The 15,000-nt window shown below is 36.3% G+C and overlaps 1 protein-coding gene across 1 annotated transcript in view; it reads left to right on the top strand.

Moving 5' to 3' along the window:
- The window catches only part of LOC137627190 (antifreeze protein Maxi-like), a 28,506-nt gene that overhangs the window by 13,088 nt on the left and 418 nt on the right, over positions 1 to 15,000 (top strand). The window contains exon 2 of the mRNA XM_068358268.1: positions 3,565 to 3,989. Within this exon, the coding sequence (XP_068214369.1) occupies positions 3,565 to 3,989 (425 nt within the window). The remainder of the gene's footprint in view (positions 1 to 3,564; positions 3,990 to 15,000) is intronic.

Raw genomic sequence — 15,000 nt, 5'->3', positions numbered from 1 at the left:
TTCCCACCCAATGGCGTCACCATTGTTTAAAGGAAACCCATCGCGAAGAACTCATCATATCCGTCGACCTTTTGTCTGAAAGGTTTAGGTTTAGTGCTCTTCCTAGCGGGATCTCTTCCCCATGGAGGATGAAGTAAACAGCCAAAGTGCATAAATAGAAATGATAGCCGAATACCCGGAATATTCCATCGGAGCGCATGCGCGCCGGCACTGCCATTAAGGGTGTTGATGCCCTGCCTTTATCGCCGCCTCTCCGGGCGATCACCCGCGACTTGTGCTTGTTTGTGTCACTTACTAGCAAGCTTGCTTGTCTGATATGCTTGTCCTAATGCTTTTTTTTTTATACATCGAAAGACGTCTCGCATGTTTACGTCGTGATTACCGTGGCAGGGAATTAATTGATAAGACTTTTTTTCCACCTTTTTCTTATCTGAGATACAGCTTCCTCCGGCCCGCTATCGCCGGGGAGATCTTGGGAGGAAGGGCCATCGCAGGCCAACGCAAGCCAAGATAATTGAGAATCCCCGCGACCCCTCGGGAGGATACGAGTGTGTTAGCAGCATTCCTATGCATTCTTGATCGTGCATTGTTTGTTTGGACTTGCATGATATGTATATAATGGAAAAGGGCACAAATTCATGTATATATATATATATATATATATATATATATATATATATATATATATATATATATATATATATTTATACATATACATATACATATATATACATACACACACAAACAGTATATGTATGAAACATAGCCACGAAAATAAAAATTAAAGAACATGATTGGAATTAGTACTTTCGACCAATTAGTGACAATGATGGACTCGCATATTTTATGCTAATAACGTGTCAGTTTCGTAATTTACACACACACATACGCACACACACACACACACACACACACACACACACACACACATATATATATATATATATATATATATATATATATATATATATATATATATATTGACATCGATGTACTCGCATATTTTATGCTCATTACATGCCAGTTTCGTAATTTTCACACACACACACACACACACGCACACGCGCGCACACAAATATATATATATATATATATATATATATATATATATATATATATATATATATATATATATATATACATATATATATATATATATATATATATATATATATATATATATATATATATATATATATATATATATATATATATATATATATATATATATGCACACACACACCAAGCATATCCTGTTGAACCCATCTCGAATATTATAGGATATTGTAAGTTTGTATCTCTTGACTGTTTTATGAATAAATGAAAATCGCGAATGTTAGGAAAAACTATCATATATACATTATGAGTATATATATTCTGTATATGTATGTGTGTGCAGATGCGTATAAAACATGTAATATGTATGCATGTGTATTTTTATATATACATTTGCTGACGGGTGCTATCAATGGGGATTTTTTTTATTATTCCTATTCTTCAAATGGTTCTATTTTATTAGTTTTACCCAGCCAAAGCCCATATAACCCCGTTCCAATTCTATCATATAATATCCCCATCTCCATCTCAATTAGCATAAATAATAGCGTAATCCACTTCTGGATAAGGAAAACAGGATTCACGTAGGAGCAAGGATCCCCTGAAGATATCCTTTTATTATTCCTTATATTTCTTCCATGATTCTTTGGCAACCCTCTTAATGCATCCATGATATACGATACATAGATAACAATGTCTGAGAAGCTTCAGATAAACATGGTTATCTGAGTGCGTTTTCTTGGCGACTCGTGGGAGTTTATTTTTCCTTTTGTTATCCTTCTGCTTAGACGTGATGTGGAAAACGTAGAAAAGAGATTGGAATTTCACCTCAGTGTCTTTTGATAAAAGCTGAATGTATTCTGGTTTTATCCGTTGAAGCTACTCCTTTTGTTATTTAGAAAAAGATGTTGATCTTCAGTCTTTGTTAAAGCGATAGCAGCGTTTATGTGTTTAAAGGCCACTCATGAATGGCAGATGCAAGGGACGGTGACATTGCACTGTCAAGCGGGGCAATGCCCTAGAGAGTGACCATATATACAGTACATATGACCAGCGCCCATGCCCCCTCTCCACCCAAGCTAGGACCAAAGAGGGCTAGGCAATGGCTGCTGATGCCTCAGCAGATAGACCTATAGACTCCCCCAACCCATTCCCCCCTCCTTAGCTAACAAGGATGGTGAAGCTGTAGTAACCAAAGGAACTAATGAGATTGAGCGGGACTCGAACCCCAGTCTGGCGATTACTAGGCAAGGACGTTACCAACAGGCCTCCACAACAACTAACCTTTCAAATTTTATTCTCTTTTATGTTTAGTTTTTAGTTTGATATTTTTCTTTTGGAAAGTTAGTAGCTAATGGAGATATTTTAAATCGAGGAGAAATAGTTAACTACTAGCGACCTTTTTCTGCTTAACTCTACATTATTAGCATATTCGATAGTCAAAGTATTAGTGGTTTCAAAGAAAACTCAGGAGAGAAGACTGAAATGGTTTGGTCATGTCATGAGTTGAGAGAGAAGATGAACACGTATGTAAAAAGGTTTATGAGCATGGATTTGGAGGGCAGAAGGTGGGGAAGGGCAAATTTCAGGTTGAAAAATAAATTGAGTGACATAAAGGAAAATGTTTTAAGAGAAACACCTACCCCATATAGGCAAAGACGAAAATGAATGATATATTCGATCCAAGGGTGGTTTGTTGATGCATTAATAATTTTTCTTTTGATTGTTTTTTTTTTAATTATATGAAAATTTTCATATGATAACTTTTTTAGACCTTGAAAATTTCCAATTTAAGTTTTGTAGACCTCGAAAATGTTCATGTTATAAGTTTTGTAGACCTTGAAAATGTTCATGTGATAAATTTTGTAGGCCTTGAAAATGTTCATGTGATAAATTTTGTGTACAAAGACCCATTTATAGCTCAGCATCGTAATAAAGTACTCTCTCTCTCTCTCTCTCTCTCTCTCTCTCTCTCTCTCTCTCTCTCTCTCTCTCTCTCTCTCTCTCCATTTTTCTCCGCATTCTATCGACTTTCACGAAATTCTATCCACACTTAAGAAATCTATGAACTCGCAACGAGTCATTGTAAAACACACTTCAGTTTTCTTATATTTTCTCGAAAACTGGTTTCGTCATTTCGTCAACCTTGAGTATAGCACAGAGGAAGAATTCAGTCCAGTTTCGAAACCCGTCCTGTTGAAGGTGAGAAATAAAACGGTCATGAAAATTTATTAGATTGCTAATATAACATTATCATTACAGGTAAAGAGATCCAAAACATTATCTTCCACTATTATTACTACTACCACTACTATACCACTACCACAGCTGCTGATGTTGTTGTTGTTGTTAATGTTGCTATTGTTGTTGCTGCTGCTGCTGCTGTTGTTGCTAATGCTGTTGTTGTTGCTGCTGCTACTACTACTGCTGCTGGTGTTGTTGTTGTTTCTGTTGTTATTGTTGCTGTTGTTGATTTTGATGTTGTTGTTGTTGCTACTGTTGTTGCAGCTGCTGATGCTGCTATTGTTGTTTCTACTGTTGTTGCTGCTGCTGATGCTGTTGTTCCTGATGCTGCTACTGTTTTTGCTGTTGCTACTGCCACTCCAGTTGTTGTTGCCATTGTTGTTGCTACTGCTGATATTGTTGTTGTTGTTGTTGTTTTTACTGTTTCTGCTGCTGTTGTTGCTACTGTTGTTGATGTTGTTGCTACGGTTGTTGCTTCTTCTGTTGTTGCTACTGTTGATGTTGTTGTTGCTGCTGCTGTTGTTGTTGTTTTTGCTGTTGCTACTGCTGCTGCTGCTGTTGTTGTTGCTACTGTTGTTGCTGCTGCTGTTGTTGTTGATACTGTTATTGCTGCTGTTGAAGATGATGTTGCTGCTGCTGCTATTGTTGTTGCTACTGTTGTTGTTGTTGCTGTTGCTGCTGCTGCTGCTGTTGTTGTTGCTACTGTTATTGCTGCTGTTGATGTTGTTGTTGGTGTTGTTGCTGCTGCTGCTACTGTTGTTGCTGCTGCTGCTACTGTTGTTGCTGCTGTTGATGTTGTTGTTGCTACTGTTGTTGCTACTGCTGCTGCTGCTATTGTTGTTGCTACTGTTGTTGCTACTGCTGCTGCTGCTATTGTTGTTGCTACTGTTGTTGTTGTTGTTGTTGTTGCTACTGTTATTGCTGCTGTTGTTGTTGCTACTGTTATTGCTGCTGTTGAAGATGATGTTGCTGCTGCTATTGTTGTTGCTACTGTTGTTGTTGTTGTTGCTGCTGCTGCTGCTACTGTTATTGCTGCTGTTAATGTTGTTGTTGTTGTTGTTGCTGCTGCTGCTGCTGTTGTTGCTACTGTTGTTGCTGCTGTTGATGTTGTTGTTGCTACTGTTGTTGCTGCTGTTGTTGTTGCTACTGTCGTTGCTGCTGATGATGTTGTTATTGTTGTTGTTGTTGTTGTTGCTGCTGTTGAGGTAATTGTTTATAATATCATGCTCTCCATTTACTCCAAAATAATGCAACCCTGCACTTCTCATCTTGCACAGTAATTAGGTGGTTATTTAAATTCCGGGAAAGCAATAACTAGCAAGATATGTTGAGGAAGGGGGAAGGGGCTATAAAAAGAAAATAGCTCGGTTTCTTTTCTAAACGACTTGGAACTGACATGTCAACATAGTCAACCAAACAGAATTCGTGATGCCAGCGTACATAAACAGAAGTTTGTGATGCGAGCGTGCATTTGGTATATTGTATATTCAAAATATACTTAATTAAAAATCGACTAATTACTCAAAAGTGTCCATAAAATATGCAATTTACAAATAGTGACACTTTTGAGCAATCACTCAATTTTTTATTAAGTATATTTTGAATATACAGTATATCAAATGTACGCTGGCATCACGAACTTCTGTTTATGTATGTTGGCATCACGAAGTCTGTTTGGTTGACTATGTTGACATGTCAGTTCCAAGTCGTTTGGTGAGGAAACCGAGCTATTTTCTTTTTATAACCTCTTCCCCCTTGCTCAACATATCTTGTCAATTATTGCTTTCACAGAATTTTAATAACCACCTAATTACTGTGCAAGAAGATGAGAAGTGCAGGGTTGCATTATTTTGGAGTAAATGGAGAGCATGGTGTTGTAAATAATTACCGCTGTTGATGATGTTGTTGTTGCTACTGTTGCTGTTGTTGTTGCTGCTGCTGTTGATAGTGTTGTTGTCGTTGTTGCTGTTGCTACTGCTATTGTTGTTGCTACTGTTGCCGTTGTTGCTACTGTTTTTGCTGCTGTTGTTGTTGCTACTGTTGTTGCTGCTGCTGTTGTTGTTGCTACTGTTGTTGTTGCTGCTGCTGATATTGCTGTTGTTGTTGTTGTTGCTGCTGCTGATGTTGTTGTTGCTGTTGTTGTTGTTGCTGGTGCTACTGCTGCTGCTGTTGTTGTTGCTATTGTTGTTGCTGCTGTTAATGTTGTTGTTGCTGCTGCTGTTGTTGTTGTTACTGTTGTTGTTGTTGTTGGTACTGTTGTTGTTGCTGCTGCTGCTGTTGTTGCTACTGTTGTTGTTTCTGTTGATGTTTTTGTTGCTACTGTTGTTGCTGCTGTTGATGATGTTGTTGCTGCTGCTGTTGTTGTTGTTGTTTTTGTTGCTGATATTGTTATTGTTGTTGTTGCTGTTGCTACTGCTGCTGCTGTTGTTGTTGCTACTATTGTTGCTGCTGTTGTTGTTGATACTGTTGTTGCTGCTCCTGTTATTGTTGCTGCTGCTGCTGTTGTTGTTCCTACTGTTGTTGCAACTGTTGCTGCTTTTGTTGTTGCTACCATTCTTGCTGCTGCTGATGTTGTTGTTGTTGCTGTTGTTGTTGTTCCTGTTGTTGTTGTTGTTGCTTCTATTGTTGTTGTTGTTGTTGTTGTTGCTGCTGCTGATGTTGTTGTTGTTGTTGTTGTTGCTACTGTTGATGTTGTAGTTTTTGTTGTTGTTGCTACTTTTATTGCTGCTCTTGATGTTGTTGCTACTGTTGTTGCTGCTGTTGATGTTGTTGCTGCTGCTATTGTTGTTGTTGTTGCTGATGTTGTTGTTGTTGCTACTGCTGCTGCTGCTGATGTTGTTTCTGCTGCTGTTGTTGTTGTTGCTACTGTTGTTGCTGATGTTGTTGTTATTGTTGCTACTGATGTTGCTGCTGTTGATGTTGTTGTTGCTTCTGCTGTTGTTGTTGCTACTGTTGTTGTTGTTGTTGTTGCTGATATTGTTATTGTTGTTGTTGTTACTGTTGCTACTGCTGCTGCTGTTGTTGCTACTGTTGTTTCTGCTGTTGTTGTTGCTGCTCCTGTTGAAAATGATGTAAAATTATTACATCACTTATGTTTTTCTTCTATTTATCATTGTTGTTATACAAGGCGTTCTTAAAGGTTTAATATTTGGTTTAATTATTGTTAATTTGAATAATGTAATCATTAGTATAATTTAGTAAATTTAATTGAGTTTTTCTATGTTTACTTCGAGCTTATAAAGGGAATATGTAATTATATTTTCGTTGTGACGGTAAACTCCTTTTAAGTCTCGAAGGTATAACAACTGTTAACGAGCAGTTACTACTGTTTGTTTCTTTTGTTTTCCGAGGAAAGGAAACGCTGAGCAGCTGAAACAGTCGTAGTGGAGTCCGTTTGGAAAATTCGTACCAGTCAGTTAGTTGGTTTGGTTGGTGGAATCAACATAGAGCCGGTTGCTTTTCTTTCAAGTTCAACGGTTATATTAATAATGGACGGCTAATTACAACGAACTGTGCCCAAATCACCGCTCCTGCTCAAGTCTTGCCAGCAACGAAGACATGTCTCTTACCATCTTAGACACAGGATATACTTCATTTATTGCCGAACTTCCGAGGTGCCGATAAGGCTTTAAGGTACGTCACAACGAAATGATGGGTGTCTATTTCTAAAGTGATCCTAGCCTTCTTATCATTTCACCAATGGAAATGATTGCACACTTATTTGCAAACTTGCTTAATAGTCCTGAATTTAATCGTTATATTTACTGATTCATATTAACATATCTTATTAAACTAAATATATACCTATTGAAGCATAAAAAACTACATAATAATTTGTAAGTAATTTGTTTTATCTTCGGATACTATTCGTTTATTTTAACATCTCGAAAATCTAATTTCTAGGATCAGCTTCATGGAAGTAATGTTCCTATATATAAATATAAGTTTTTGAAGGATCCTTTAACTCTAATTCTTTATTTTATTTTTCGAGATGTGTTTATGCTAATTTAGGTTTTTGCAGTTGTTACCCCCTTGTCGTTACTATTTAAGTTTATTATTATTAGGGGGGAATAGAATGTTGTTTTTCTTCAGGGCTCTCTTGAAGTTGCGGGAAATTGGGAAGGACCGAAACTTTCACCCCCTTGTCGTTACCCTTTGACACAAGGTCGGTCCTCCTAAGGATACTCTCAAACGATTTTTATAGTTACCCAAACCGAACATCCCTTCAAGAAATTTAGAAATATTAACCTAAATTTAAACAAAAACTATTCTGAAACCTTTAATTAAATTTAAGAGTTTTATTTTGTTTGAGTTTTATTACTAAAATTTCCTGTATAGATAACTTTTTTCAAGATGGCGACCGTGACAGGATTGCAAATAAGGAGTTCGGTTTGGTTGCTTGGTTTGGATGAGAGTAGGAGTGGTTTTTGGGCTTGTTCTGTATTTGAAATTTTTTATTCTATTTTGTACTGTTCATTTTTGTCGTCATCATTTTCTTGGATGACATTGACTGATCTGTGGTTGTTATGAAATTGGCAGTCTTTGGACATTCATATGTTTCTGATCTCGAAAGGAGATTTGAGAGATCAGAAATAAAAATTGATAATGTGAAATTTGAAGTGTCATTTTTTGGTTGGAGAGGTGCCACATTTTCCATCTTTCTTAACAATACTAGTCTTTTAGATCCTTTGGTATCTTATAATCCTGACTATTTAATTGTATATCTGGGAGGTAATGACTTAAAAGCGGACATACACTTATCCTTAGTCAAAGAAAATTGCAGAGCATTTTATATCTTAGTTCGTGAAAAACTACCAAATACTTGCCTTATTGCCTCGCAAGTAGAGCTGAGGTTTCATGTAAACAGGAATAGGTTTGATGCCCCTCTTACAGAACACTATAAATTACTTAGACGCTATTTCAATAAGTTTGTACTAGGTTTAAAGTGTAAAGATTTTCTGTTTAGGGTGGAAAGCCAGGGGAGATTAGATAACCAGAGGTTGTATAGAGATTCGGTACATTTAAATACAGTAGGTTTAAATCATCTATTTAAATTGATGAAAGATTGTTTGAGGTTTTGTTACAGAAAAATTAAAAGTTTGTAATCATGTCTAATTTGTCTCTTTTAATCAATAGTCGGAAATATATCCGAGGACAAGTGACAAAGTATTATAACAATAAGATTTCACTCCAAACTAAAACCACCTCTGAGAAACATGTCCTCAAAGCTAAGTATCTTGATGACTTGAGGGACCATGATAGCAAAATTCAAGCCTTGATATGGCAAGAGGAAGAAAGTAGTGATAAACTTACAGTGGAATTGGCGAATTGTGAATCTTATATTGATAAACTCAATGAAATGTTAGCCTTCCTTGAAGATACTGTCTCTTTCACTTCTAGTACCTTAGATGCTGCAAGGAGTTTGCTTAAGAGTCCTACTGCTCCCCTTCCTACTTTCAGTAGCACTGAAGGGGAAAATATAAACAAATTCTTAACAGAATTTGAGGATACCACAGGCGCCTTTCAGCTTAAGGATAGGGATAAGTTGTTGTTGTTAAAGCAACAAGTTTCGGGGCGTGCTTCCGTTTTGTTGAGTTCACTTGAAGTGGATAAACAGACTTATAATGATGCCAAGGAACTTTTGTTAGCAGCTTTGGCTTCTGGTTCGCTGCAGAAATTCAATACTATTAAACAAATAGCAGAGATGAGATTAACGTATAGCACAGATCCATTTTCCTATATTAGTCAGATGAAAAACTGTATTGAATCTGTTAAGTTGCAAAAAATTGAAACTAATGACTTTTTGAATTATTTCTTTTGGCAAGGTTTGAATGATACTTTCAAAAATCAGTTGACTATCATAACAAATAAGACCAGACCTTCATTGGATGAAATAAAGGATAAATTTTTTGAGGCAGCAGAACGATATTCATTAGCTACCCAGAATTTCCATTCAAAGAATCATTCTAAAGGTTTTAATATCAAATCTTCAACAACAAATTTGGCTACTAATGTCAATTTTAGCAAGACTAACGGGCCTTCAGTTAAGTGTACTTTATGTGCTTTAGACAAGGAAAGAGACTCTTCTCATCCTATCTATAAGTGTAAGTATTATGATAGTCCAAAGGCCAAAGTTGACAAATTGAAGGAAATTGGAGGATGTTTAAAGTGCGCTAAAGCCAATCATTCCACCGAATCTTGTAATTTTGTTTTTCGAAAGAAATGTTTTCATTGTGGAAAATGGCATTTTACCTATCTGTGTATAAATGGAAATGAAGAAAGGAGTTTACTGGGTGCCACCAATAAAATCAAAGCAACCCCTGTTACCTCTCAGTCAAAAAGTGTCCAAAAAAGGGAAAAACTGTAATTCTGCTCCCAAAGAGGAGGTTTCTAGTGGCATGATTCTATCAGTAGGTGCTTTACGGACTACCAGTACAGAGTCAATTTTGCCTACTTTTACTTGTTACCTAAGTAACCGGGTCGAGATTAGGTGTCTTGTAGACAGTGGTTGCCAGACTAATTTTATTACGGAAGCTGTAGCCAATACTAGTAATCTCAAGGTGTTAAAAGAAAGGGTACATTTGACTGTTAACGGTTTTAACTCGAGTAAGCAGTATGCAACTGAGCTTGTGGAAGTAGAGGTAGAGATAGGCAAGGAAAGGTTCAAGATTGAAGCACTTTGTGTACCATCTATTGATATAAATTTGAAACTTCCACAGCTTTCTAGGATTACAACTGCATTTATTGAGAAAGGCTAAGTCTTGGCAGACAATCAATTGTTAAACCATCAGGAGGAGATCAATAACATTGATTTCATATTAGGTACAAATTCTATGTATTGTCTTTTGAGCTCAATGGTAAATTTTGGTCAGCCGATTCCCTCTGTCTATAGTCAATGTGCTCTAGGGGTTATGCTATTGGGTAATCTGCAGAACACTATTTCTAATTTGAAATACTTACCTGATTTAAATTATGCCTCATACAATGGTAATAATTCGGACATTTCTACTTATTTGTCTGTAGAGTCTTCTGTTGTCTATGTAGGCTTTGGTTCAAGCATCTTGTGTGATGATTAAAACTTTATGGAAGAGGAGGTAACTCTTGATGTTGAATCAAATTTTGCAGTGTTGAAAGATGATGGAAGTATTTCGGAGACTGAATTGAATAAAGCTGCAAACGAAGTTCTCATGAAATATGATGAGAAGAAGGTATTAAACTATGACCAATTAGAATTCAAAAACTGCTCTTCAGAGGTCAATGATCAACTTGTTAGATTTGCTTTGAATCATTCTGTTCGTACTGAAAAGGGCAGGATATCCATGCCTCTTTTATGGAACAGTAAAGTATCTCATCTTCTTGGTAGGAATTACAATCTTGCTAAAGCTGTGCTAAAATCTAACCTAAAAAAGTTAAGAAAGGATGAGCTTCATTTACATTTGATGGATGATGCCATTAAAGAACAAGAACAACTTGGTATAATACAGAGAATTCCAAATTTGGATCAGTATATGGAGGAACATCCTGAGCATAGTTTCTTACCGCACATGGGTGTGTTTAAACTAAACAGGGAGACCACTAAGTGTAGAGTAGTTTTTCTCTCGAATATTTGTGAAAAAGATTTGTCTAAGCCAGCTACTGTTAGTCATAATCAGAGTATACATTCTGGACCTTGTTTAAACCAAAAGATTGCTTCAGCTCTTTTACACCTGAGATTTGGGTCTAAGCTTCTATGCTTTGACATCCGGAAAGCTTTTAACCAAATAGAGCTGAATTCCTCTGATCAGAATAAATTACTATTTCTTTGGTATCGTAATGTAAAGAAAGGAGATTTTTCTCTTGTGGGGTATAAGAATGTGCGATTGAGTTTTGGATTACGATGTTCACCAACAATTTTGATGTTGAGTTTATATAAGATTTTGGTCCTGGATACTGAAGGGAATTCTGAGGAGGTTGTATGTTTGAATAGGTTACATCGTATAAATCAGCTTTGTGAAATCTTCCCTGTGAACTTTACCTTCACAAGTGGGCAGAATAATCCTGGGGATTGCATAACTAGATGTTTATCATACAAACAACTCAAGAAAACTAACTATTTCTCAGGACCACAAATTCAGTCAAGTGATGTAGCAATAAGTCAAAATGTACTGAGTTTCACCATCCCGAATCCTTTATTCAAGATCAATGATGATAATGTTGAAAGCAAAGACGTTGGTAGTTATAATATACAGTGCAATAAACTTTCCATATCATCTGAATATCTAGTTTCTCCAAACAGATATTCTGACTTTCGCCATTTAGTGGCTGTAATTGCTAGGGTTCTGAGATGTTGGAATAAGTGGAAGGCTCGCACAAAGTTGAACAGACCAACTTGTAAGGATTTGATGGTTATTGAATCTGGGTATTACAAAGAGGCTGTTATGCACATAATTTTGAAAGATCAGCTTGTCTATTTCCCTGAAGTCTTTGATTATTTTGGGTCTGATTTGAAAAGGGTCAAGAACATACCCAATCTTGTCAGTCAGCTTAATGTTTATCCTGATCAGGTTGGAATTCTGAGGGTGAGAAGCAAATGTGATCGGTGGAAAGAGGGTGAAAGATGCTATTTCCCTATTCTTTTGCACAAGCATAGTGAGTTAACAAAGTTGATAATTCTTGATTTGCATGTAAGGCTGAAACATGCTGGATGTTATTCACTTTTAGCAGAGCTGCGGAAAGAGTTTTGGATACCTCACTATTTCTCAGTTGTTAAAAATGTCCTTAAGGATTGTGTTACGTGCAAAAGGTATAATGGTCGTTCTGTGAAACTGAATCAGTCCCCATATCGTGATGTTAGATTGCATCCTTCTGAGATTCCTTTTTGGGTATGTGTACATAGATTACTTTGGTCCTTATACTGTTAAACAGGAACATAGAAAGCTAAAAGTGTGGGTTCTTTGCCTTACCTGTATGTTTACTCGAGCAGTCAATTTGAAGATTTGCGTGGATATGTCTGTTAAAGAATTCCTTCGTTCTTTTATGCTTCACACGTTTGATTATGGATTGCCACAGTTTTGTGTAAGTGACTTGGGCACACAGATAGTAGCAGGAGGTAACATCATAATGGATTTTCTTAAAGATCCTGAAACCCAGAGGCATTTTGATGAGGCTGGTGTACAATCGATAAAATTTGATCGGTATTTCAAAGGCTGCAGTCAGATGGGTTCTTTGGTAGAGATATGTATAAAGATGGTCAAACATTTGATAAATAAGTCCATTGGTACAAATGTTCTAGAATTTAGAGATTTTGAATTTGTTGTTAGTCAAACTTGTCACTTGGTGAATAAGCGACCAATTGCTTTTAAAGAGGCATTAAGGGATTCGAGCAACGAGCCTGTTCCTCACCCTATCACTCCGGAAAGGCTTATTCATGGCTATGATCTCTTATCCATCAATGTCATTCCTGATCTACAGCCTGATCCTGAGATTGATCTTGAATACATTCTTGGTACCACCCCGTCAGAAAGGATAAAGAATAATTATCAAAAACTAAATGCAATCAGAAAAAATCTCATAGACAATTATCATTCGGAGTTTTTAGCTACCCTAATAAAACAGGCAGTTGATAAGAAGGACCGATATCGTCCTTGTCATCATCAGCATCTTAATGTAGGTGATATTGTTTTAATCAAAGAGACTCATGTAAAACCTCTTAACTATCCTATGGGAAAAATTACAGAGGTAATTAAGAATACAAGTGGTGAGGTGACTAATGCTATCGTTTTGAAAGGTAAAACAAATGAGCTGGTGAAAAGGCATATAACCAGTCTCATCCCTCTTTTAAAACCCGATATTGCTGAAGAGATCAATCCTTCAGTTAATGAGGAATTAGATGCCAAACCTAAATTTAGAGGAAGGTCAAGGAGAAGGGCAGCAGTCGAGTCAGAGAAAAGGACTAGGCATGTGCTCCAAGACTGAGATGGTTTGATAACTTTGTAAATATGTAATTGTAAATATGCATGTTTTCATTTTAAATTCAACTTTTTACATGTTTTGTAAAAAGACTGAATCCCTTCCCTGAGTGTTGAAAATGATGTAAAATTATTACATCACTTATGTTTTTCTTCTATTTATCATTGTTGTTATACAAGGCGTTCTTAAAGGTTTAATATTTGGTTTAATTATTGTTAATTTGAATAATGTAATCATTAGTATAATTTAGTAAATTTAATTGAGTTTTTCTATGTTTACTTCGAGCTTATAAAGGGAATATGTAATTATATTTTCGTTGTGACGGTAAACTCCTTTTAAGTCTCGAAGGTATAACAACTGTTAACGAGCAGTTACTACTGTTTGTTTCTTTTGTTTTCCGAGGAAAGGAAACGCTGAGCAGCTGAAACAGTCGTAGTGGAGTCCGTTTGGAAAATTCGTACCAGTCAGTTAGTTGGTTTGGTTGGTGGAATCAACATAGAGCCGGTTGCTTTTCTTTCAAGTTCAACGGTTATATTAATAATGGACGGCTAATTACAACGAACTGTGCCCAAATCACCGCTCCTGCTCAAGTCTTGCCAGCAACGAAGACATGTCTCTTACCATCTTAGACACAGGATATACTTCATTTATTGCCGAACTTCCGAGGTGCCGATAAGGCTTTAAGGTACGTCACAACGAAATGATGGGTGTCTATTTCTAAAGTGATCCTAGCCTTCTTATCATTTCACCAATGGAAATGATTGCACACTTATTTGCAAACTTGCTTAATAGTCCTGAATTTAATCGTTATATTTACTGATTCATATTAACATATCTTATTAAACTAAATATATACCTATTGAAGCATAAAAAACTACATAATAATTTGTAAGTAATTTGTTTTATCTTCGGATACTATTCGTTTATTTTAACATCTCGAAAATCTAATTTCTAGGATCAGCTTCATGGAAGTAATGTTCCTATATATAAATATAAGTTTTTGAAGGATCCTTTAACTCTAATTCTTTATTTTATTTTTCGAGATGTTTATGCTAATTTAGGTTTTTGCAGTTGTTACCCCCTTGTCGTTACTATTTAAGTTTATTATTATTAGGGGGTAATAGAATGTTGTTTTTCTTCAGGGCTCTCTTGAAGTTCCGGGAAATTGGGAAGGACCGAAACTTTCACCCCCTTGTCGTTACCCTTTGACACAAGGTCGGTCCTCCTAAGGATACTCTCAAACGATTTTTATAGTTACCCAAACCGAACATCCCTTCAAGAAATTTAGAAATATTAACCTAAATTTAAACAAAAACTATTCTAAACCTTTAATTAAATTTAAGAGTTTTATTTTGTTTGAGATTACTAAAATTTCCTGTATAGATAATTTTTTCAAGACCTGTTGTTATGCTGCTTTTCTACTGTTGTTGCTGCTGCTGATGTGTTTGTTGTTGTTGTTGCTGTTGCAACTGCTTCTGCTGTTGTTGTTTTTTGTTGCTTCTGGTATTGTTGTTGTTGTTGCTATTGCTACTGCTACTGTTGTTGTTGTTGTTGCTGTTTTTCGTGCTGTTGTTGCTGTTGCTACTGTTGTTGCTGCTGTTGATGTTGTTGTTGTTGCTGCTGCTGCTGCTGATATTGTTGCTGTTGCTACTGCTGCTGCTGTTGTTGTTGCTATTGTTCTTGCTGCTGTTCATGTTGCTGCTGTTGATGATGTTGTTGTTGTTGTTGCTACTGTTGTTGCTGCTGTTGATG

This window comes from Palaemon carinicauda, chromosome 35 (genome assembly GCF_036898095.1).
Source record: "Palaemon carinicauda isolate YSFRI2023 chromosome 35, ASM3689809v2, whole genome shotgun sequence".
NCBI lineage: Eukaryota > Metazoa > Arthropoda > Malacostraca > Decapoda > Palaemonidae > Palaemon > Palaemon carinicauda.
The sequence above is the reverse complement of the archived record's forward strand: the minus strand, read 5'-3'. Positions and strand labels throughout refer to the sequence as shown.